Genomic DNA, 26314 nt, shown 5'->3' with positions numbered 1-26314 from the left:
ATTCATTAAAGCTTGAACAATGAAGCAATTAAACAACACTTAAAGTGAAAGCTACTATACCCTGCATAGCAATTTCAATTCTGATGAACCTGAGAACACTGAGCAAGGCAAACAACCCAGAGAAATTAATTCTTCCTAAAAACAGAGCTTGAAGCACTTATAAAACATGGAATAAATACATATTTCCTCTAAGGTGCAATAAAAAACTTAAGAGGGTGGAGTTGTAACAAACTTGACATATATAAAATTTTTTGTTTTGTAAGAAAGGAAAAAAAGTCATAAGAGGCAACAGAGGGCTAGTTTAGGAAAATGTGCTATAAAGATGCAGGGATTATTGCAAAGCATTGATGGTTACATCTATTGTCTTCACTCCATTCTCGTCCTGTTACTTCTCGAAGTTTTGCTGTCCTTTAAGGGAATGTTTATTATTCAGCTTGCCATGTGCTGAATCCAGTACAGAAATTAAACCTGTGAAAGGGACAAGTGGCAATTCTGAGGACGGTTACCTGTGACAGGGCTGGAGATGGACTGCAGACACCGAGGCCACCAACCCAGGAAGCTAAATTACTTTATTTCCAATTGTGCATTTGACTTCGATTCCCTAGTGCTGTATCCAGAGGCATTTTTAGTGTTTGTCTCATTGACCCAGAGTTACTGCAGAGTAAAAGAAAACCTTTGTGTTTGCATCCATTACTGTTCCAAGCATTATCAGAGAGGTAGTGATGAAATGCCCTCTTCCACTTACTGGGCAGCATGTTGCCACAGCAACAGATCATTATATAAAGTTCATCAATTCAGCTCGTCATTACTCCAAAGTAGCAGACAGCTACTATGTTACGAAAGTTCTTTCTTTTAACTTGTAATTGAAGAAATGAATTAAATTGGTCTTGGCAGTGGGAGCTCAGCATTGCATTTCTTTGGAAAAGGGAACTAAAAGAAGAAAACAGGTTTTTTGGCTAGTGTCTGCCTGAAAAGCAGATTTAATTAACTCAGTTTATCAGATTCAACTAGCAGCTTACTTTTTTCCCCAAAAAGGGTATGTTAGCCAGTTTAAACATTCCTCGTCATAAATTACATGCATCGTTCTTTTATCCCCAAGTATTATTTTAAACCATATTCCTGCATCCTAGCCTTTGGCATGTAAGTTCCAAGGAGTCAGGCACTGGGGGACATACCCTGTCTTGTTCACCGCAATCTTGCTGATGTTTAGGACAGTGCCTGGCACACAGTAGGTACTCAAGCAGAGCACATGGTTCAGTGTGTGGACCTGGACCCCAATGGCCCAGGTTAGACTCCCGGCTGCAGTTCACTCCCATCTTTGTGTCTCCTTCACCCCGGGGCCCAGTTCACAGGTCGGGGGCCACACAGGGAGCTTATCTATGCAGAGGGCTTGGACGGTGCCTGGCACACAGGGCGTGTTACATAAGAATCTGCTATTATTAGTTTCTTGCTACTTTTAGCCTATAGATTATAAACCCTACTCAAATTTCATCTAAAATGAGCAAGCTCCCTGCCCATGTCAGTACCGGCCACACATAAAGCAGGAGGGCAGATGACGGCTCTGTTACGACAGCCTCTACTGCCTGGCTGAACCAAACCTCAGAAGTGCCTTTCCGTCTTCTAAATCATAAGCTGATGCTTATAGGAAATTTACCACTGGAGTTCCTGTGAATAAAAACCATATTACATTTAAAACGAGAGTGCAATTAATAGAGTCCTCTGGGTATCTTTTCCAAAGCTCTCATCTAACCCCACAGCTTAAATCTAACTCTCGTCATTCTGCTAAGGGGACAATTCAAGTTTCTGGAAGGAAATTACTTGCCTTAGATTTACTGTATCTAAATTACAAAACAGCCACCCAGTTGGCAAAGTTGGCAGCCCTTCTCTGACAGTCACCAGGCAGGAACAGAGAATCTAAGTTACCCTCTCACCTGCAGTGGTAAAATTTATATTGTGTCTGGTCCCACTAGTGTGAGTTGGGATGGTTGAGAAAAATCTATGCAAAGCACTTTTGTAACATTAATTTAAAAGAAAAAAGAGAGTTCTCTACTCAAAGGAATAAAATTATTTTGTCATTTTTCTGAACTGCTTCATTATACTAATTATGAACTAGTGGCTGACGTTCCAAGCTATTTGGTAGCTAGCGTTTTCACGTGCTTCCTTTAGGCATGATCTCATCCATCCCTATGGCCTCAAAGCTGATCTGAGGTCTCTATTACTGACTCAAACCTTTGCCTCTAGCTTCAAAGAAGGATTCCTAAGAACTATCAGACCTACCACAGGAAACTAGAACTCAGTATATACAAAACTGAGCCGTGCCTCCCCTTTGGCTCAAATCTGTCCACGCACTTGAAATCCTGACTTCATTTATTAGCATAAAATTTCAATCTGAGGCATCCTACCCTTCAGCTTCCTATCCTGTCTCTCTACCTACAACTCCAGGTAATTTAAATTTCTCACCGTTCAGAACATTCTGTGCCTTTCTATATCTGCAGGTTTTCCATATTCTGTGCCTTCTCTTAAGAAGAGCCATCCACACTTTCTCCACCAGGCAACCATCTCCCTACCTTCCAAGAGCCAGTTCCTAGGCCTCCCCTCTGTGGGGTGCTTCTGAGCCCCCCAGGTAATGTCAGTGTCCCCACATTTCTGTGCCTCTGGGATCCAGAGGAAGAAATGCTTCACCAACATTTGTGGAGAGGATGGGGAAGGGAAAGCCTACACTTATCAACTGGACTTGACGGATGAGCAAGCATCCACCAGGCAGAGAAGGAAATGAGGACATATGAGGGAAGGAGGGTGGCCTGACCAAAGCCCGGAAGATTAGGAGCCGTGGCTCATGGACACAGAGGATTAAATGTTCCTCAGATGGGTGGTGCATTGGGATGGAGCCAGGGAACGATGGTTGGGAAACGGTCCAGTTTACATGTGTTTGTGCAATGCCACAAATTGGATCAAATGTAATAAAGTGCTAAGCTCTACAAAACACTTCAGCAAGCAATTTGGAATAACGTAGCAGAGCTGAAGAGTCCAGTACTCTGTGAATCAGCAGCTTGAGCTTCCCAACACACGGGCCACGAATAGGTTACAAATACCCCATGACACAGATCTCCTCCACTCATGGGGCAGAGTGTGCAGCTTTGCCCTACTAGGTTGGTCCCCCATGGCTGCAAGCAACCTTGATGTCTCCAGTGTGCCATACATAGAATGTCATTTTCTATGGTTGCCGTGATTGGGAAGCCCTGCCCTGGACAAAGTCCTACCCAGACAGGGACACATGTAGCAGCACCCCTTATAACAGCAAGAAACTGGAAACCACTCAAATGCCGATCAACAAGACTACCTCAAATTCAGGCACACGGTGTAAAACTGTACAGCAGCAAAGATGAAGGGACTTTAGTTGTGTGCAAGGACGACTCACTCATAAAAGAAAAAAGTTTAACAAAATCTTAAAAAGCAAAGCTTAGGAGAATAAATACAAATGCATTTACCTGAAATTCAAAATTATATAAAATTAAGCTATGCTATTTAGGGTATAACATACGATGAAATTATAAAGAAAGCAAGGAAATAACAAAAACAAAATCCAGGGTAGTGGATCCTTTGGGGAAGAGGGCATGGGTTTGGCGGGGGTGCAGACGGTCCTTCACAACTCCCTGTGGGTCTGCTGTTTGATTTGGCTGGTGTGGGCATGTTATTACTCCTTATCCTAACACGTATATCTACAATAGTCTTATGTTTGTAGTCTATAATTACTCAAAAAAACTTCTTAAAAATGGAAAACTACTATATAGAATGCAATTCCTGACCTTTGCAAACTTACCCTTTTAGGTGGATGGGCACACCTATCTCTTATACTACATGCTACCCCCCCACACGCTCACACAAACACATGATAGGAAGCTAATTTTAGACACAAACGTATTAAAGGAGTACATGCTTCTATTCCCTAAGGGTCCTCTTGGGAAGTACCCAGTTCTTCTTTGGAGGGTGTCCTGAACAGGCCTCGAGGTGCTACCCCTTCATCCACTCTGTGGACCTGGATATCAGCGGGGGGTGCAGGTCAAGGAAGAAGGGCTCCACAGGAAATAAGCATTGGAATCCTACTAAGGAAGAATGAAAGTTAAAGGAGTAGGAGAGAGAAGCCAGGGAGATGGCAGAAAGCTGCTTGCTCCTCAAGAAACCTTCCCAGTGATCATCGAACCTTCCACAATGTCTTCTGAATTTGTACACTTGCTCTGCCTTGTTCTTTTTACAGACAGCCTTGTGAAGGAGCTGAGTTTGTGTCTAACAGCATGAGAAATACATTCTATATGAGAGTTGACAGGAGTTCATAAGCATAAGCCCAGGAACTAATTATCAGAAATTGTGGGGAGGGCTGTGGACTTCAAGAGGCATGAAACTGGGAGGCTGAAATAAGGAACCAAATATCCAAGGGGCAGGAAAGCCCCAGCTGACACCCAATGGGCAGCCATGATATACGTTACTAAATGTTCCTCTGCAGGGAAATAGGCTTACAGAGTGGCTCCCCGAAACTTTCTTGGATGCAGATTTGTTTGTGATCTATGTGGCGTCCTAACTGAGTTCTTAAGTAGAAGACATATTATGAGTCTTAGCAAAATTCAGTTTTTCTCTAACTAGGATTTGTGTGTTTGACAGGCAGCCCAGTCCGAACACCAGTTACACATCCTCCAACCACGAAGGTCATAGTGAGGGTCCCCAGCAGAGAGCAAGAGACAGAGGAGTGGGGGAGGCAGCAGGTCAGTGCCTGGAGATGGGGCAAGAGGGAGTGGGAACACGTCAAAACTCAGACACTGGAGAAAAGACTGGATTGCAGATCATGAGAGAAGATGTCAGAGACCTGTTCACTAAAACTGGGTGAGAGCTTGGAGCCCAGCCATGGTAAGGTGAGCTGGCACTGAGCCTGGCCCCTCCTGCCCCTGGCACACCCTGTGCTCAAGGCCAGGAAGGCCCAGAATCCCAGGAACCTGGAGGTGCAGGTTAAGGGACCCCAGTTTGGAAAGTTAGAGATTTGTGAAGACAAGCTGCCAGGTGAGTCATCACAGGTCAGCAACTCAGTAGAGACCAAGACAACTGGCTCCTATCCCGTCCGTGCAGAAAGGAATTAATGCTGCCGCAAATATTTTAAAAAACGCCAACATTGTGTAATCAATTTCTAATTGAAAGAAAAAGTCTAGACTTTTACTCAAAGAGCAGCTGCTCATTGTGAAGATTGCCTTTAAAGACCCAGTTTTGCAAGGACAAGTCAAGGCCTCTGTGGTTGACATTACTTTTCACTTTGAAGCAGCGCCCTTTTGCTAAGGAAAGGTCAAATTTTAAAAATTAATTAAGTGATCATATCAATGAGGACCTAAATGAAGCAGCTACCCTGACAATTAGTCTTAGAGATCACTTTAAATACTAAGGGTAAGAATTTTTCTTTTTTATTTCAAAATCCCATAATGTACTTGAGTACTGACAATTAATTATTGGATTTTTTTTTTTTTTTTACCATTGGCACAGATACATGAAAATTGAGACCTAAAAAACCTCACATCTGTTCTGGAGGTGTGAAAACCACTTTCTACTGGTCTTAACTCAGGGTCACTCTAAGAGACTTTTACTAATTGTAGACAACTCTCAAAATTTTAGCCTCACATGGTAATAAAGCTTAACACATTTTCTAGTTCAAGAAAGAAATCCTCTTTCTTGACCAAATTTTCCTTTCCTTTCTCTCACGTTTAATTCTCTAAATAAAAAAATTACATATTTAATAAGTTTCATTATACTCAGGGCACGAGAGTTAGACTAAAAATAAATGAAGAGAACTGCCCTTCTGAGCATTGTTTTAATCTCCAAATGCTGTAAAAATTTCAAACAGAGTCAAGCTTTTGTAGCCTTCAGAAATCCACAAAGTGATGATAATTATTCACTTGGTCAGAAAGTTAATTAATTTGCATTGAATGCTCTTAAATGGAGAAACAAAATTAAAAGCTCAGAGTTTTTTCTTTCTTTTTTCTTTCATATTTGGGGTTAGTTAAAATAATGACAATGGGGCTAAATGATTGGAAGGATGGCTGGATGGACAGATGCACAGACATCTCCCTGCTTTCCATCCACCCATTCATTCAGAATTTATTTAGTACTTACCAAGGTCAGCCAATGCAAAACAGGGGAGGGAACTTTTTTCTCCATATTGATTTTTCTTTGGTCTACAAGAGTAATGGCTGCTGCCTACATAATTATAATTTCAAGAATTCTTGACTTTAGGAGTTGATTAGGTTCAGGCTGCCTTGATTCTTAATACAGGGTCTCATTAGCAAAAGTCACATCCTCAGCGTCTCTGGGAAAATGTTCATTTATTCAACGGGTAAGTCAGACAGGTAGGAACAACATTTGCCCCAGAAGACATTAGCTTGAAACATCATCCCATTCTTAACACTATGAGAACTGTGTGGTTCCTTCAAAAGAACTTCTGCAGCATCTTTTTGTAAAGACGATTCTGTTTAAAGACTATAAAATACCCTATTTAAGAAACATGAGTTCAGCCATCTCCATGTTTCAAAAAGGAAACATAATGAAAACATGATAAAGCAACAAACAATTGGACAGCCTTTGAACCTTGCTGTGGGATTATGCTATTTTATGAAAGAACCAAATTAAAAGAAATTCTGACGCTGACATCTCTGTGGATGACAAACGCAGTTTCCCCACATCCAGAACAGGTTTGTTTGCAGACGCGGCCACAGTCAATAATTGCACCACCATCGAGCTGTTTCCCCAAATCTCAGTTTGCTCCAGGCATCCTGGTGGAAGGAAACGCGCTGTGTTAATTCACCATGACGATCTGGGGACAGTCCGCTTCCTCTAATGGGTTCCAGGTGGGAATTACAATATTAATACGCCCACCTTGCTCCCTACACCTTAGCTCGCTCTTACTCTCAGGTCTGTCAAATCTCTTCGTTTTACACTAAGGGATTTCTCTACCTACATCTCTTCTGCGAAGGCTTATTTGCAAAGAAATGATGAGGTGTTTTTTCTTCCAGTCACTCTGCTGTGTAATGACTTCTGGAGGAAAGCCCATACATAATGTCATTGTTAATGATATGTCATCATGCAGTGGAGATGGCACTTTTTCCTTCCTAGTCCTTCTGACTGCACTGCTGTCTGCTTTAGAATTTAATTACCTAGAGGCCAAGGCCTAAATCTGCTTAGTAATGGTTGGTCATCACTGCCAGGCAGGGGACATATATACAAGCTAGCAAGGACGGTGGAATGTGCATAGATAAAGATGTTCAAAACCAAGGCATAAACAATCCTACAAGTAATTTGGCTGCTCTGATCAGATGTGGTTCCGCTTCGGGCCAGGCAGCCGGACACCTCTGGAAAGCCCCTGTTACCATGTCCTCCATGTTACAGGTAATCATTATAAAAAGATTTCCTCTGAAGACACCATTCCTTTTGAGGGCGAGAGACGACAGCACTCTGGCCCTCTGAGAGGAGCCCGAGTTTTCCTGGGGCAAAGATCCAATTCGCTAACACATCATAACAGAATCAAATTATTCCAGATTTTATGGTACTCAGAAGAATTTTGTTTTCTGATTTAACAGCCCAGAGAATGACTGTGGTGGGCCGGTTGACAGCAATTTCACACATTACGCTAATGCCCACCAGCGATGTGGAGGTGTGGTGGTGTTCTCAAATTCTGTTTCTTGCATTCCCGAAGGGATCACAAAACCTCAAGCCAATCCTTTGTGTCCACGTCAACTCTGAGCAGTGGGGAGTCTTATTTATTTAATTTTTGAGCAAGATTAGGCCTGAGCTAACATCTGCTGCCAATCCTCCTCTTTTTGCTGAGGAAGACTGACCCTGAGCTAACATCCGTGCCCCCATCTTCCTCTACTTTCTACGTGGGATGCCTGCCACAGCATGGCTTGACAAGCAGTGTCATGTCCGCACCTGGGATCCGAACCGGTGAACCTTGGGCGGCCAAAGCAGAACGTGCGAACTCAACTGCTGCGCCACTGGGTCAGCCCCATCTGAGCAGTGGAGAGTCATTTTTTGTGGGAATCCTCAGTGCTCCCCAGTGGTCCTGGAATAACTGGGGGTCAGAGAGGCAGCGCCCCCTGGAGGAGAGATGCAGTTGCCTCACTGCCTATAGGGGGTCATCAGGAGGATTCTGCCAGGGCTGTGTTTATCCCTTCCATCAGGAAAAGAAGGTCACAGTACAAAGAAGAGAGAGAGCAGAGATGGTGGAGGGGTGCAAGCCGAGATGAAATATATGGCATTTTCCCTTGCCCTCCTCTTCTATATTACAGAACTTTTTTTCAGTGTAACCATGTGCTCATGGAGCACTGGCGCCAACAGAAAATGACTTCATTCTGCCACGAGCAGTGCAGCCAGGTCTGGATACTCCGACACAGAACAAATAATCAATCCAATCGGCCAGCTGAAACCAGAGGAAGAGTTGTTTTTCTCTTTAAATTTGAACAACCCTAATAACTGTAGGACAAGCTGTTTGCCCCAAGGAGAAACATCTCATATTTAACTTTAAATTTTCAAAATTCAAGCTTATAGACTGAGGTTTTTCCCTTTCATTTGTTTGTTTTTTTGGGGCAGGGTTAGGGTTAGAGTTAGGGTTAGCGTTAGGGTGGGTAGCATGCGTGGGGTGGGGAGCATCAAGAGACCTTCTGTGGTAGGCAGATTTCTTAGATGGTCCCTTTAATTATACAGCCCTCTCCCTTTGAGTGGCCAGACCTGTAAACATGATAGTATGTCACTCCTGGGATTAGGTGACATGATAACGGCAACAATGGAAGGATTCTGCAGAGGTCATTAATTTCCAAAATCAGTTGATTTTGAGTTAATCAAAGTAGGATTATCCTTCCTGGGCCTGACTTAATCAGGTGCAAACCTTTAAAAGAGGGACTGGGCCCTCCCTGAGGAGAGAGGCTCTTTGCAGGCTGGAGGGAGTAAGCGGTCAGGTTGGAGAAGACTGCTTGGGAAGAAACATAAGGAGACCTGCAGGACACGAGAGCGGCCTGTGCCAACAGCCAGCAGCAGCCCTCAATCACACTGTCGTAAAGGAAATCAACTCTGCCAACAGCCTGATTGAGCTTGGAAGTGGATTCTTCACCGGTCAAGCCTTCAGATGAGACTGCAGCTTTAGCCAGTCTTGATTGCAGCCTGGTGAGACCCCGAGCAGAGGACCCAGGTAAGCAGTGCCTAGGCTCCTGACCCATGGACACGATGAGATAACAATATAAGTTGTTCAAACTGCTAAGATTATGATGATAAGTTACAGAAACAAAACATAAATCTCTGAATATCCTATTTAATACTTTGTTAATACATATATTTGGATAAAATCTTTTTAAAGAGATTTTGTATGAAGCATTTTTGTATGAAGAGAAGTAGTTAACAAATGTTGGTAACAATTGTAAAATGTATTTAATATAGCCAATTAAATGGATGAGAATGGAGTAGCCATTAAATTGGAGTTTTATTACCTATGGAGACCTATGTTCTTAAGATCAACTAGAAAAATCTTTTTATAATAACGCTTGCAGGCTCACCATCAAATTAGCAGACAAGTGGGTCTTCTCATAAGTGAGTTATCCAGGAGAAAAGTATCTGCTAAAACTGCTTCAGCATGTTCCTAAATGATGTACTCCAATACCTGGTGCCCCACACTAGATTCACTTGACCAAACATTCATGGAGAACATGGTTCGAATGTTCCTCTGCAGAAATGGAGACTTGGACTTCCGAAAACAAGAGAACTTGGGGACATTACTAAAACCTTGTTGAATGATGGCACCATTTAACACAGAAACAACAGTCTACTAACTGGATACTTGTACGAACAGGAGGACAGCGGGTCCAGGATCAGGAGACTACTGTGTTTAAACTCCAGGAACTGCCACAAAACCTGAAGGAGTTATATCAAAAATGTGCATCAGGCAGGATTTACATGAAAACATGAGGTAAAGGGAAATGCTTGCTATTTCTTTTGTCCGCAGACTGCAATGCTTTACTACCTGGGGCGATTTCTGATCAATACCGATCATGGGGAACCTGAGGACGGCAGGAAGACTTACATGGGTCTAAAACAAAGAAAGGCAGGGAGAGAGAAAGCAGACCGAGAAGAAAACAGTAAAATCGGCTACTCCATGAAGACAGAAGGGGATTGCATCACATTTAGAGTGAACTGGGATATTTATTAATTCACAGCATAAAATTTCGTATTTTTTTGTGGATGGGAAAGTAGGCATAAGCTACTAAAATTATTCTGAAAGATGTTTTAAAAAAAGACACATTAAAATACAAGAATTAGTGTTCCTATATTTAGTAACACAATTAGTTGTGTTTATACCATTTTAAGTGGTTTGGTGTATATTTAATTGTTTCCAACAGTAGAATTTCATTTTAATTGGGCCTGACATAAACTAACACTGAATACTCATTTTGTTCATTGAGTTCAGGACACTGAGAAATGTCAGGGGAGCAGGAGAAATCCAGGCTACTCTTTAAATTTGGCTGGAAGATCAGATGCAAAACAACACAGCCAGGTGGATTAGTGTCCCAGGGCTGCTGTAACAGAATACCACGATCTGGATAGCTTAAAGCAACCGAAACTTACTATCTCACAGTTCTGGAGCCTAGAAGTCTGAAATCACGGTGTCGGTAGGGCCCTGCTCCCTGAGACTCTGGGTAAAATCCTTGCTTGTCTCTTCCCAGCTTCTGGTGGTGCCTGTCTACCACTGGTGTTCCTTGTCTTGCAGCTGCGTCATTCCAATCTGTCTGTGTTGTCACATGTCATTCTTCCTGTGTGTGTCTCTATCTTCTTCTTATAAGGACAGGAGTCCTATAGGACTAAGGGTCCCCCCTGCTCCAGTATGATCTAAGCTTAACTAATTACATCTGCAAAGACCCTATTTCCAAACATGATCACATTCTGAGATATTGGTGGGCTAGGACTTCAATATATCTTTTGGGGGGACACAATTTAACCTGTAACACCAGGTAATTCGTATTTTCCTACACTGCTATTATTCACTACAATTATTTTATCATTAAACTAAAAAATCATTAAATGTTATCAAATAAGCATTCAAACTTTATAATGCTCCCTGTAGGTCTATGGGAACCCCTTACATAAATGGGCACATACAGAAAAAGTCCAGATTAGGCCTGGACTTACAGTTTCCAGTAACAAGGACAGAATTTGGAGTGATTGTAAAACATCTTTCCAGTATAGGATTTTCACAATTGAATGCCTGCCCGTGACACTTAGGTAGCTGCAGAATTGATTATAAATATTGAGGGAGATATTGATAGTAATGGCAACAGTAAATGTATTACTTAATGTTGGGTGCCTGAAATGATCTCCCTAGGGCCTCTCAGGTCTTACACACTTTAGTGAAAGAGAATGTGGAGGTCTGTCCTTACTTGGCTGTCTCATCTACCTCTCTTTAGAAAGGGAGCTGAAAGGCTAAGAATTAGGTGCTGGAAGAATCTATACACAGGGAGATAAGAAAGTCAGGAATGGGATTTCAGCTTTTGTCGAGCTCGTTGACAATTGTTACTCTTGCAGAAGAAATTTCTAGAGTAGACAAAACATTGTTTATTTCTTTGTTTTTTTTCTACAAGCTCATTTTCTACAAGCCTTATGGATTTCAATAAAGATTAGTAGGAAATAATAAAAATGCCATGTTCTGTATTAAAAATATATTTGGAAGAGAAGAAAGGGAGGGCAGGATAGAGTCATTGTCTATATATTTTCCAGGGTACTCATGGAAAAGCTAAGTGGACAGCATGAGGGCTGGGCTCCCACTTGCAGGGAGCATCTCCTTTCTCTTCCCTTGGGTGACGCTGACCCCAACCCCTCACGACCCTCCAAACCTCACCCGTTTGGTGACCCCTTCTCTTGCACAGTCAATCTTCCTTCTCAGTGAGATGATTCCCATCAGTGTTATAAATTCATAAAAGCCAGATTCGTGGGGTTTAATCTCTACTGAAAACAGCCCAGGTGTTTCATTACAAAAAACCAAAGTCTTGAAAGTGAAATTCCAGTCTTCACCTCCCACCTCCTGAGAATCATTAAACATGATGGATCTCATTTGCTGCCCTTAGACAAGAGTTCTTAACATGGAAACCCTTGCCTCCTCCTACTCCTTCTTCCTGCTTTATTATTCCCCCCCCTACATTTAATGTAACTATTTTGTTGTTTGTATCTCTCTCTAAAATACTCTAAGCTTTTTGAGAGCAGGCAATCTGTCTGTTGTGTTCCATGCTGAATCCTCTCCAGGGGAATTTGACATGAAACCTTCAGTTTCTCCCTTCTCAGAAAAGGTGTTGGCAATACTCAACTGTCCAAACCAAAAAAATCAGGAGTCATTCTTGGTCTTACCTGTCCGCTCACCTCTGCATACATCCAGACATGTACTGAATCTGTTAACTTGTCTCCATGAAAATAGCCAAGAGTGGTGTTTCTCAAACTTTTTTTCTGGCAAAGAAAGTTCTCACATTCTTTGTTCCTGTAATTGTCCTCCAGCTCATGACATTTTAACATTAAAGATTGTATATGTGTTTATGCACTGCACATATATCTGTGCTTTATACATAAAAATAAGATTTTTTACTCCATCAAGAACTAATTTTTTTTTTTTTGAGGAAGACTAGCCCTCAGCTAACATCTGCCACCAATCCTCCTCTTTTTTGCTGAGAAAGATTGGCCCTGAGCTAACATCTGTGCCCATCTTCCTCTGCTTTATATGTGGGATGTCTGCCACAGCACGGCTTGACAAGTGGTGCGTAGGTCCACACCCAGGATCCAAACCGACAAACCCTGGGCTGCCGAAGCGAAAACTGCAAACTTAACCACTGTGCCGCTGGGCCAGCCCCCTCAAGAACTAATTGCTGCCTCCTTGGGGGCAATACTGCCCCAGCTGAGAACACACGCCATTGTCTCCAGCACCTCTGCCTGTCTACTAGCCAAGTCAGCCACACTAACCTCCTCCTGGACCTCGTTTATGACTGAAATAGCCTTGACCACAGACTAGTTTTCATTACGCAATCACAATGCAATAACATGTTAGTACAACACCAATTTATTTTTACATAATGCTGAATCTTGCAGCAAAATCCCACTGACGTTGTAGAAAGAAATTTTACCCCAAATCTCACCCTGTTTCTACCCTTGCTGCCATTCTCCAATTCATTCTCTAGGAATCATGGACAGCAATCTTTGAAAACATTTAGTGAACCATGTTACTTCCTTTCTTTACAAAATTTTCAGTTTTATTGTTATTATTCTACTTGGATTTAAATCGGAGTTTCTTAACATGGTCCATAGAACTTATCTCTCCCTGCCTATATTTCTAGCCATGCAACTCTACAGGCTTGAGAAATTCCCCCTCACTATGATGCCTAGAAAGCAGAGTGTGAAGCAAGGATTGAGCTAATGCATTATTAGGGGTACAATCCCAGGGCTGTGTGAGTGATGCAAGAAATGGAGCAGGAAAGAATAGGAAGTAATCTCATGTGAGGTGTCACCAAGGGGCCACTCCATTATGTTGAGCCACAAAGAGACATCTGCTTGGCTATGTGAAGACCTTGCTTTGGACAATCCATGAGGGAAAAAGAGAAAGGAAATTTATTCATTGGTTCCTTCCCATACCTTGCCTCTCATTGGTTGAAGCTTACCTCACAGGGAGTTAACCGCCTGCACTTCTGGGTCGCATCTCCCAACCCCTTTAGTGCCTGCTTGAGAAGCCAGATTTCATGCCAGCAGAGTAAGTCTCATCCAAGTGCAGAAGTTGCAGGAGGGGCCTAGCTACCAGCTGGTCAGCATAATTTGGAAGAACCTCATGGTCCTGCCCAGGAATCTCTCAGCCACAGGGGCAGCTGAGAGAACAAATGACTGAGGGTCCAGGATAGAGCAAAACCAAGAGAATCTGAGGAGGTGCTCAGGAGGTGTCCCATTCACGGACCATCTCTAAGTTCATGGACACACTACATTCTATTAACTCTCAGAGCCCTTGCTTACCATCATGTTCTACAGAACTCCTTAATTTTTCTTTACCTGAAATTCAAATGGATTCTCAGCTCACCACTTATTCTTTCTCCATGACTTCTTTCCTAAAGTTTTTGGATAGTCTTTATAATGTTTCATTTTTACATTTCAATTCCTTGGAAATCAAGAAGAAACCTATATGCTGGATCATTAAAAAATGATATACTTTATCTTTTTATTCTGATTCATTTTATTTTGAATTAAATTAATTTGAATTACATTTTATTCTGAATTAAAACTTGCAAAAGAAGAGATCTTCAAAATGTATTATTCAGTGCTGTAAGAGAGATGAAAAGATTCAAAACTTGGTTGAGACATGAAATTCGTAATTTATAGAGGTACTAAAGTTAGAATTGTCTAGGTAGTCTAAACAAACTTAAATACCATCTATGTAACCAGCTGTCAGAAGGACTCTGTGCGTGTGTCCTTCCCTGCATGTGGTTTGGAGCAGGGATCTCTTCAGGATTCCGTGTATCCATGGGTGTTTCCCTGCCAGAAGGGAGCTTCACCCACTGCAAAGTCCTCTTCTCCTTGAGTTCAACAAACAACCTGACTAGTGAGACATGGAAACTGCAGAAGAGTTCTATGTATGACATCTTCCCCCATCAGCCAACCTATAATTTGAGTGAGCAACATCTTGATGTCTGCCATGACTCAATTTGTAAATAGGCAGTAGATGAAAACAAAAGCAAAAAATCAGGTCTGTAGAACAAAAAAGTGAATCTCTGGAAGACATATTTGCTGAATGGCATGTGGTGCATCACTATAAGAATGAGAGCTGCACACCTGGAGACAGGATCAACAGCCTGGGATAACTGTGGCTCCTGCGCCTGAGCCCATTCCCTCATTATGGTGTGGAGGGGGCTGGGGAAGGGGGAGGCAGGGGAGGGCAGAAGCCCAATCATGAGATCACTCAAAACAGACTTGGGCAAACAAATTTCCAGAACACTGTACTGTTTAAAAAGCCACAGATGTTGACTAGAATTTCATCTCAGATCTATCATTTATCTAAGTTGGTTCGTTTTGATTTGATTTAGATTCTGTTCAAATATACTATTTGTAACAAAAATCCTCAAATATTTATTCCTGTGGGTATGTTTTAAATAATATTACAAGAAGGAGCTCATTGCCATGGACTGAATGTGTGTCCCCCTAAAGTTCATGCTGAAACTCTAATCTTCAAAGCAATGACATTTGGAGGTGGGGCCTTGGGAAGGCAATTCGGTCATGGGAGTGGAGCCCTCACGAATGGGATTAGTGCCCTGATAAGAAGAGACACGAGAGAGATGATCTCTGTCTCTACCATGTGAGGACACAGCAAGAAGACAGCCATCTACAAACCAGGAAGAGGGCTCTCCCCAGGAACCAATTTGGCTGCACCCTGATCTTGGACCTCCATGCTCCAGAACCGTGAGAAATAGATTTCTGTTGTTTAAGCCATGCAATCCATGGCATTTTGTTACAGCAGCCAGAACTGACTGAGACACTTGTCAAAACTGAAGTGAAGGAGAGTGTCCTAACAAGTCATCAGAAGCTCATCATGGAAGCAAACATCACCTTCTATAGCTTTGGTGGTGGAATAGGTCAGAATTCTCGGATTGAGGCCTCAGGCTGTGCTGCACTGAGCTGCCCAGACCTGCTCAGGATCAGCCCCATCTCCCCTTTACCATCCCCCCTCCAGGTACTGATGAGGAACCCAACTGTCTCCTAGAATTCCAAGATGACCCTAATCTCTGTGGCATCACCAGAACATTTATGTAGGAAAATTCTTGGGAAGGTCCAGTTCATTCACTCCTCTACCTACCACATGCCAGGCACCCTGGGGGGCATTAAGGATAAAAATGGCAGAAAAAGAAACACATGTCCTCCCTACACTCTAGTGAGCAAGACAGACACTCGCGATGGTAATTCTATGTCTTTTGTTAAAACAAACAACAAACAAAAATCCCTTCCTTGACCTCCCATCACCTCAGGCTAATGCACCCATGCTCTAGCCCCTTCAAAGAACAGCTTCTGGAAGACCGGCTCACAGTAGCTGTTTCCACCTAACTCCCTCCTTGTCCTCCCCACTCTTCCCTCAGATTGGCCTTTAGGGATACCAGCGGCTTCCATTTGCCAATCTGATGTTCACATCTCTGTTCCTACCTTACTGGACCACAGGGCAGCACTGTCCACAGCTGACCGCTCCTGCATCTGGCCCCTTTACTGTTCCCTCCTCATGCATGGCCAGTTCTTCCTCCCCAGTCAGCTCTTAGCTTAAATGTCATCTCTGGCCGATCCTCACCAGCCAAGAACAGGAGCCTCCCTATCTCCCGCTACCCCATCAGTTTCCTCACATCCACTGTGTAGCTGGTCATCACCTCTCTCACGTTTTCCTCAGTGGGTGGTTTATTATCTGAAGCTCCAGGGGAGCAGGATGCTGCCAGTCTGTCCACCATCTTACTCATCAGTGCTCAGAGGAACCACAAAATAGCAACAATTCAATCAATCTTAGTGACGTCACAAATAAAATCAACCAACTGATAGATACATTATCAACAACAACAAGAATGGAAATCGTACTCTGTGAGAAATATTCTGCCAATTATGCAGAACACTGGACAGAAGATGTGGGGATGGGGGCAGATTCCACAGTGAGGAAGCTCTATAGGGGAGGGCCTGAAGGCAAGAAAAAGCTGGGCAAGTGTGTGAACTGAGGGCCACTGAGGCTGGCCTCAGGCACCGTTCACTGTCTGTATCATAAACTGAGATGGAACGTGCCTGCAATACGTGAGTTACTTGGAAAGTGAACAGGTCTAGCTGTCACTGATAATTTGATAAACATTGTTGCCTATGTTTTCTGTAAAATGTTTTGTTATTTGTGCCCCCAAACATATTCTTTGGAATGCTTCTATGTGCCATCCTACAACAGGAATATCTTGCTGTGAGCACTGTTTTTGAACCAATCAGAAATCACTATGCAATCCCAGGAAAATACTTCACCCAGCAATGTCCTCCCACAAATTCCACTGTCTTAAATTTCCAAATTAAAATGGCCTTGCCAAGAAGAGATTTATGTTATAAGCAGTTAAGGAACAATAGTTAAGAAACTAGGCATTGTCTTTCCAATTAAAATTATGACTAATGTAGTGAAAAGAGAGAGCGAAATTAAGATTTACACTAGGAAGCCGAGAGGATGATGATGATAAGGGGGCATCACAGGTTTTGCTTCTTGTGAGGAAAGCAGACAGACCCAAAGCTTGACATTGAAATAATATGTTTAGAACTCAAATCAGAAGATGGTAGAAAAGTCTTCAAGGAGAGGAGAATTCCTACCTGTGGCCAAATAGATGATGTGGACGAGCACGTCCCTGCCCTGCACCACGTCGACGGCCAGGTGGGAAAAGCGGCTGCTGTCCTCCATGAAGGAGGGCACTGCAGTCACTGGCTGCACCACCTCATGCATCAGGATGAACTTCTGAGCATCCTGCAGGTTCCTTTCCGTCAGGTTCACGTACAGACCTTGGTCCACCGTGCCGCACTGCAAGGGAACACAGGTCATTAATGGAACCAGCCATCTGGGCACCTACAGCTGATCCTGGCCACCCAGACGGAGGCACACTTGGAAACTGAGTACCTGAAAGGTGCAAACATGCCAACTTCTCCATTTTCCTCAAAGTCTCCTCCTAGTGTCCCTTTCATTTCAGATTTGAACTCATCATATTTGGGGACTCTCTCAGCTCTACCATAAAATGAACGATCGGAAGGTAAAGTGGAGGAGTCATTGCTAACTTTAATCTGAACAGCATATGCATAAAAACTCCTCATCACCTGCTGAGTCACTTGGGAGCTGTCTGGCTAAATGTACGCTATTATATCTGTCTGATAAATCAGGTGCCCAGACTGAAAATGCAGCAATCAAATACACCACATAGACTTATTAATTTTCCTATTGGAACAGTGGTTCTGTAAGCAACGTATGGATTCCCTGGAGATAGAACTAGGCCATCATTTTCATCTGTAATTTATGTAACATTATTCTGACATCATTCTCATGGCTACAAAAGCACCATGCTGACCTTATTGCTTGTGTTTCTATTCCAAGCTGGAAGAAACAAAAATTTTGTTTAAAGTCTAGCCATCTGAGAAATAACGTGGTAAATTTGCAAGAAGAGAGAGGGATAAGGAGATAAAGGAAGTGAGAAACAGAGGGAGATGGGGAGAGAGAAGTCTATGAAGGAAGAAAGAAGGAAAGAGATTTTCAGATAGAGGAAACATCAAGAGATGAATCTGGCACATTCAGGAAAAACTTAGACCCGGAAATTGCTGGGAATTAATTCAGAGCTGTGTCGCAGAGAGGCTGGCAGGTTTTATGTGTAGGAGGGTTTTTGGCAAAAATGAGGTAAAAAGAGGAAATAAAACAAAGCTTTCCTGGGGCAGAGCACAGAATCAGAAAGTTACCACCAGCCATTCTCGTTTCTTTCATACACTTGAAATCTTGGTACCAAGAAAGGCGGATCCTCAGCAGAACTCCATATAAGCAGGTTTGCTGGAAATGAATTTCCCCGTCCACATCATCTGAAACCACCATTTATAAAATGTCATTTCTAATACTTGGTGTTATAACAGGTTAGAAGCGCAGAAGTGTAAGATGGAAATGGCTTTTTAAAAGTAGATGATATTTTTGTAGCACTTGATAAAATGCCCCATGCGCCATAAAACGATAGGCCAATGGTAGAGTTAGAGAATCTTGGAATGAAATGGATTTTAAGTATGGTCCAGTTCCTAGTCTAATGTCATATCCTTGCAGGGCCACCCCTTGTGCCATGTGATGGGACCACATGAGGTCCAGTGAAGGGTTCCACTCCATCACTCAGGGGCCACGCGGTCTCAGGTGAGGCACTGCCTCTCCGCCTCTGTCTCTTGACCTGTAAAGCGGCTAGAAAAATACTTCTCTGCTCACTTCACAGGGCTGTCGTGAGACCAACTGAGATGACCGGCGGGGAGCATTTGTAAATTAATTGAAAGTGCTTGTAAATGCCAAGGAACAAGACAGTGTGCCTCGCACAGAGAAGCCATTCAACTAATGGTAAATGGTCAAAGCATTCCTCTTAGAGCAGGACAGCAATTCCATGGTCCATTGAGCGGCAGCAGCCAGACGGAAATGAACAAATAAAGGAAGGAAAGGATCAATGGGGTGAATACACAAGCGGTTGCTTTGGGGGCAGGGGGCCTGTGCTAGGAGACCTTACATAATTATCGTATTCAATGGTAACACTTGGAGGACAGGGACATTGCCTGTTAACAAACATGTTACAAAATGAAAGAGCTCTACCAGATCTGAAGTCTATCCAGGTGAGCTCTAGTTCTGAGAGTGACTTTGGGTTTGATGTTTTAGTCTTCTTCAAATCATTGGCAGCACTTAAGGCACCAGTGGCAATTAGCTATCTGCCTGCTGGGAGGAAGTTTTGTGCACAGATTTTGTTTTGTACACACAGCGTTTTTTAAAAAATTGGCATCATAAAAATCTGGAGACATAATATGAGTAAAATTGAGGAGCCCTTGCTGCCTTTGTGGAATCTGGAGATCTGGGAAAGCAGGGAGGCCTCAGGGCTGGAGCTGCATAGCAGGACCACTGACCACTTTTGTAGATTTTACTCCTGGACCTAATATCTTATTCAAGTCACCGACCTGAATTGCCACTGTCATACTGTGATTTGTAATAAGAAACATATAGTTAGTCTTCATCTCATTTCTGGCACAGAGCTCCTAAAATTATGGGAATTTCCTAAGTGATGACAGCAATAAAGGTGTTCTATATTATGTCAATGAGGTGACTTTTGGACCACACTTAGGGATGGAAGCTGGTTGCCAGGAGACCCAATCATAGCATTAGAGGGTTGGAACTTTCAGTACCTCTCAACCTCCACATCTGGGGAGGGGAGAGGGGCCGGAGATTGAGTTCAGCCACCAGTGGGCAACGATTTAATCAATCATGACTATGTAATGAAGCCTCCATAAAAACCCAAAAGGATGTGATTCAGAGAGCTTCCGGATTGGTGAAGACATGGAGATTTGGGGAGAGTGCCATGCCTGGAGAGAGCATGGAAGCCCCATGCCCCTTCCCCATACCTTGCCCTATGCATCTTTTCCATTTGGCTATTCCTGAGTTATGTCCTTCTATAACAAACTGATAATCTAGTAAGTAAAATCTTTCTGAGTTCTGAGCAAATTAATGGAACCTAAGGAGGGGAGGTCATTGGAACCTCCAATCTATAGCCAGTTGGTAAGAAGCACAGGTGACAACCTGGGTTTGTGATTGGTGTCTGGCAGGGGGCGGGGGTCAGTCTTGTGGGACAGAGCCCTTAACCTATAGGATCTGTTGCTGTCTCCAGGTAGATAGTGTAGGAATTGAGTTGAATTGTAGGACACCCAGCTGGCGTCAGAGAATTGCTTGCCTAGTGGTCTGAAAGAAACTCCTACACACTGGAACTGTGGTGAGAGAATCATTAGCCAAGAACTGGTTTTGAACTATACTCTACTATATCTTGGCATTTGTTTGCAGCCTATAATAAATATCTCATCCAAGGATTCTTTTTCAAATATTTTGAAAGCTATTTAAATTTATAGTGTATATTTATTGGATCATAACTAACCCACCCAACTCTCTAACAGGCTGCCAATTCTCTAGCTCTGCCTTATACACTGGCCTCCCGCAGTGTGTGTGTGGCACCCTGGGGACTCTGTGTAAGAAGAAAACAATAAAATAGTAAAAACACAGTCATCGCCCTCATGTGGCTTACAACTCACAAGGGTTGTCTCGCTAACATCTCTGAAAGTAATAAGGCCAATAATTCCACTAATTTTTCAATACAATGATACTTGCATTTTTGTTTATTTACTTGTTTCAAGGACAAGAGATCCATCTCCTCAGCCAAGCACGCCAGGCGCTTGGAGTCAAGTCCACATCACCTCGCCTCACGCTGAGAGTGCCTGATTTTAATGGTACCCTTCGCCCACTGGCTCCCTTGCTCCCTCTCATCTTGCTGCAAACACTGTGTATCAAAGGTCCTGAGAACATGGCCACATCCCTTCACTTGGTCCTCCAACAACACCCTCCTCATCTGCTTGACCATTTCTGAGGGTCTATTTTCCATTTTGGCTCTCTTATTTCTGATTGGTGGTAATCAAAACTGCACAGAAAATTCTGGAGTCTGTCCCACCACAGCTACACCATGGGGTCTGGATGATGTTTTCCATTAGTGACTGATGCTTTTTATAGTGAGGCCCAAGGTTTGGATAACTTCGGGGACTGCAGCCTCTAACAGAACAGACATTACAGCACCACCAACAGTGGTTTCTAGATTGCAACTGATAAAAATACTAAATAGTTTTTTTGTTGTTTTCAATTAGGATTTCTGTATCAAATTTTGAAAAATTATGCCCTGTCCCTCCTAACCCATTCTTCTTCCTGAACCTCCATCACATTTCTGCTCTTCTAATTAATTAGCTGTTTCTAATATATTATTGCTACATAAAATTCCAAATGTCAGTAGGCAAACAAGAGTGAAAAAAAATCTAACCACTTCTCACTGCTGGTTATTGCAGACATAAGGCCCTTTATAAACAACTAGCGGCAGGATCCTTAGTCCAAAACATATTCCCACTCTATGTCAGTCTAGATGGTCTTATGGATGTCAGGAAGGATGCCTACCCTAGCATGGTTATCAAATATGGTAAACCAAAAGAAAGCACTTGGTACATATTTGTACCAGCAGTTATACAAAGAATCACCATAATCTATAACTTCACTTCCCCGCAAGTCTTGAATTCTAGCAAAGAAGACAAACTCAACTAAGCAAGCTTCCTGTCTGAAATGCACGCCACATTTCTGCATGCTTCATTTACTGCATGGACTTACTCCCTTCTCATAAAGAGGAGTAAGCCCTTCAGTGTGACACCGGCATTATAAAACCAGATGCCATAGCTTAGGAAATGAAGGAATTTGCTGTGTGCTGCAAATACATCCACACAAAGGGACTAAAAGTTATCCACTGCCTGGAGGTGGTAAGGCATCACAGAATTTATAAGTCACCATTCATCATGAATACTTTTGCAAAAGAAACATCAAGATGTTAAAAGTACACTATAAGTATAGAGAGCATCCTTTTGTTAATTTTTTTTAACCTTCAGGATTTTACAAGGGACTTTCTTAAAGGGAATGATACAGTTCGCCTTCAAGATTTTGCAAAAGGCCTTCATAACAGTTACATTTTGCCCCAATATCCGGGGACATGGGTGGGATTTAGAGGCAGAAACTCAACAAAAGGGCAAAGAGAGTCAGTGTTCAGTTAATAATTACATAAACCATACACGTCATCAGGACAAATGACCACCTCATGTTTGGTTCCCACTAAACCGTGAGCTTGCCTGACCCAGAATGTGAATTTCTTTGTCCAGTACTGAACTTTCTTAGTAGCAAGATAACAAATACAAATCTGATCAATTGGTTTCATGACTTCTGCAGTGTGGATAAAGATGCCTACCTTACAGAGCTGCTGAGAATGAAAAGGAGACAAAGCATATAAAGCATTTACACCAATGTGACACCCAGAAGGCATTCAATAAATGGTCCCTAAGGGTCATCTTCATCAAATACATTATACAGTAAACAAGGCACATTAATCACTGTTATCAGAATTTATTCTAACATAGTCCTGTGCATTTACATACCTCCTTCCTCATTTTTTGATGAAAATATGATAGAAAATGCTAAATAAATTGCCCAAATAAAGCAGTAAATGGTAAAGCAGTGTAAATCAGCCATCTTATTCACAGTCCCATGCTCTTTCAAAAATTAAAAAAACAATAACAATGACAAGAAACCCTCTCAAAACAATTAGAATTGAATGGTCCTGCCAAACTCCAAGTAAACCATAAAATAATTGAAGCTTTCCATACTCCCAGTTTTTTCAAAAGTCAAAGTTTTTATGTATTCAGATGATAAGCCAACCAGAATTTTGAGGTCTGGATGCAGGACCCAGTTCTACTACAGATTACTCATGATAACTAATGGTCCTTTAGTTGGAACAGGTTGCAGCTTTGCATCTGAGGACTGGGGTTGGGATCCCAGCTTGGCCACTAATCAGCCTGTGTCCTTGGCCCAATTATGAGTCCTGAGACTCAACACCCTTCTCTGTCTGTGGAAAAGTCATGACTGATCACAGCAGTGTGGCAGCATGCAACATGATGCATGTGAAGCAGGGAGCACAGTGCTTGAACTTGGTCATACTCAAATTTACACCCATGATGATGATGATGAAGATGAGCCTATGAAAATTCTAGCAGAAGAGAGGCCCTCAAGGGAAGCCTGCCATTGTGGACTGAATGTTTGTCTCCCCCAAATTCCTATGTTGAAGCCCTCACCCTCCATGCGGTAATATTTAGAGATGAGGCCTCTAAGGAAGTAATTAGGGTTAAGTGAAGTCACAGGGGTGGCACCCTGATCCCCTAGAATTAAGTGTCTCTCCATGCTCATTGAGAAAAAGCCACACTGGAGAAAGCGAGAAGGTAGCCATCTACAAGCAAGGAAGAGAGCTCTCACCAGAAACTGAATTGGCCAGAACCTTGATCTTGGAATTCTAGCCTCCAGAACAGTGAGAAAATAAATGTCTATTGTTCAAGCCATCCAGTCTGTGGTAATTTGTTATGGCGGCCCAAGCAGACGAATACAGATGCTGACCAACCAAACATGAGCAAACCGCTTAATCTCTTCGGATCTCAGCTTCTTCTGAACATGGGGAGATGAGGGGAGATGGTGTACAGAGCCCCTTATAACTTGGACAGCCTGTAAATTTGTGATTTATAAATAAATGGCCTCCATCTTCTCTTCTTTTCCCCCCAAATCACATCTCGTTCGCCCCAACAGGAAATCTCGCCACATTCAGCAATTAAAGCTCTAATTGTGTTTGTGCGTCTCCACTGCTCTGCATCCTGGACCCCATTCATGAGAGCATCATTAACAAATCAGAGCTTCTGGGACACAGAGGCCGTCATCATTAGTACTAATTGAAGCTTGCAATCCCAACCTGCTGCATTGTGCTGGCCTTTCTCAGTCCAGCCCCCGGCGTCACAGCTGACAAAGGCCCTTTTTCAGTCTGGGCGCCTCAGCTGACAAAAGCCCTCGGTCTATTTACATGAGCCCAGCCAGTGAGGGACCGTCCAAGGGCGGGCAGGGGCTCACAGCTGCGTTGTGTATATACCAGGGGTTTAAGCTGTCCCAGCCATCTACACAAGGTTTCCGCATGCTTTCTGGGGGGAATGACCCTTAGCCCCCTGAAATTACCTGGAAGTTGGGGTTGGGGTTGGGATAGGGCAGCCAGGCGGAGCGTGAGTTCTCCTGGTATTTGAAGGGCCCGTTGAAGGCCTGCGAGATGGCACTCAGGTTGAAGACGCACACGGCCGAGGCGGCGATGCTGTTCCTGGGGAGCCAAGGAAGAGAAAGGAGAAAGCAGGTCAGAGAGCCCAGCAGGGACCACTGTCCTGCCTGCACACCCTCAGACACCGTGCAGTGGCAGCACCTTCTAGAGGACCTCAGGAACAGTCTCCTGAACACCCCACAAGGATGAGGCTGGAGCAGTGACTGGTGTTCCCTGTGGTTTCCTTGTGGAGGAACAAATACTTCAATGCAGAAACAAGGATATTTAGCAGTTATGACACTTGTAATCCTGCTGGATGGAATTAATTCACTCAGCCAAAACAGAAGTGACAAAGGACGCTGAAGAGCTGCATGTTTCGCCTTTTAAATTCTGGAGGAAAAAGCCTTTCTCCTCCAGTGGATGGAGCCACCTATCAGGCCAGCATGGCTCCCTTCCCACTCATTCATCTGGTTCCTTAGCTGTCAGCAGGCAATCTTCTTTTTTTTCAAATCCCCAGATATTTGTGTTTATTTGTAATCCTTTAAAACATAATCAACTAAAAGCATTTTGCAAAAAGTGGCTGTCAGAGACCTTCATATATCTTTTTAATTTAGCAAGCATTTTAAATTCAAAGGGTCAGAGAGAAAAGTCTGACACAGCGTGGACATGGGGAATCTCGAAGCCTTAATTAGAATGCGGGCTCCACAGAGAGTTGGAAACCACAGGCTCTCGGAAGTTCACCACGTGGAAACAGTAAAGTATGTTTTGGTTAAATAAATCGGCATTTTGAGCTCAGCTCTGTTTTTAAAATTCCATATTAATGATCTTAGCCAATATTGTGTCCACTTATCAATTGTTTTTCCTGACTCAAAGGAAAAGTCACAGAAACTCCAAAATGGAAACATCTACCTTACACTTGGTTTAGTTGACAAACACTGAGTAGATGCAGACATCATCCCAAAGGCTTTACAAATTGCAGTTCATTTAATCTTCATAAGGTAAGGGAAATTCACTGATAAGGAGAATGGGGCACAGTGAAGTCAAGACACCCACCCAAAGTCATCCAGCTACTAAATGGCAGAGGTGGACTTGAACCCAGGCAGTTTGGCTCCAAAGAGCAGGATTTTGAATCCTTTGTTTGAGGTCTGCATGAAGTGGACAGTATTAAAACACCTCCAGGGGAAGGCGAGAGCCTTGAGGGCAGGGGGCGTGCCCTCTGGAACAAAGAAGAGAGTCTGGAAGGAAGCATGCGCACCCCCACTGCGGGCGGATGACATGACAGAGGTTAAACAGGAGTCATTCATATTGATGCTGTTACTCTTCTTCTCATTGCCCTCGGAAAAGAAGCACATGGGAATTTGTCAAAAAATGCAGGGAAGAAGCAGCCTTTAACACATGACTGGGCTTTAGTAAGAGCAGGAGAACCAATACTTTAGAGCAGGAGTGACCAGACAAACAGGAGGGCTCTCCCCAGGCACAGTCAAGGCGGAGCGTTAATAATTACGCTCTCCTCTGAAGCCCCTGATAAGCACTTTATGGGGACCATCTTATTCCTCAGCCTGATGTCACAGATGAGCGAAGGCACAGGGAGCTTACTTACCCGAAGTCCCAGGCTGAGGGGAAGTAAAGGATTTGCACCTGCTCTTCACAGGGCCCCAGAGTTTTGCCCTGGACCTCACTGCTATGCGACTTTCCAGGAAGGGCAGAAACTTATTCTCCTCCTGCTGGCAGCCCATTCCCCTGGTCCCTGCGTTCACTCGCTCTGAGTGGGTCTGCCCTGCGATTCTGCTGTCAGCCCAGAGATCCCTGGATGCCCCACTGGCTGCCAGTCTGAGCACCGCAGA

The 26314-nt window shown here is 43.2% G+C and overlaps 1 protein-coding gene across 4 annotated transcripts in view; it reads right to left on the bottom strand.

The window, feature by feature from the left end:
• Positions 1-26314, bottom strand: part of SEMA5A (semaphorin 5A) — a 460083-nt gene that overhangs the window by 112536 nt on the left and 321233 nt on the right. For all 4 annotated transcript variants that reach the window (XM_070519875.1, XM_070519877.1, XM_070519876.1 and 1 more), the window contains 2 exons: positions 24398-24533; positions 17389-17593 (listed from right to left, as the gene is read on the bottom strand). In XM_070519875.1, coding sequence (XP_070375976.1) covers positions 17389-17593; positions 24398-24533 — 341 coding nt within the window. The remainder of the gene's footprint in view (positions 1-17388; positions 17594-24397; positions 24534-26314) is intronic.

Source organism: Equus asinus, chromosome 10, assembly GCF_041296235.1.
Source record: "Equus asinus isolate D_3611 breed Donkey chromosome 10, EquAss-T2T_v2, whole genome shotgun sequence".
Lineage (NCBI taxonomy): Eukaryota > Metazoa > Chordata > Mammalia > Perissodactyla > Equidae > Equus > Equus asinus.
The sequence above is the reverse complement of the archived record's forward strand: the minus strand, read 5'-3'. Positions and strand labels throughout refer to the sequence as shown.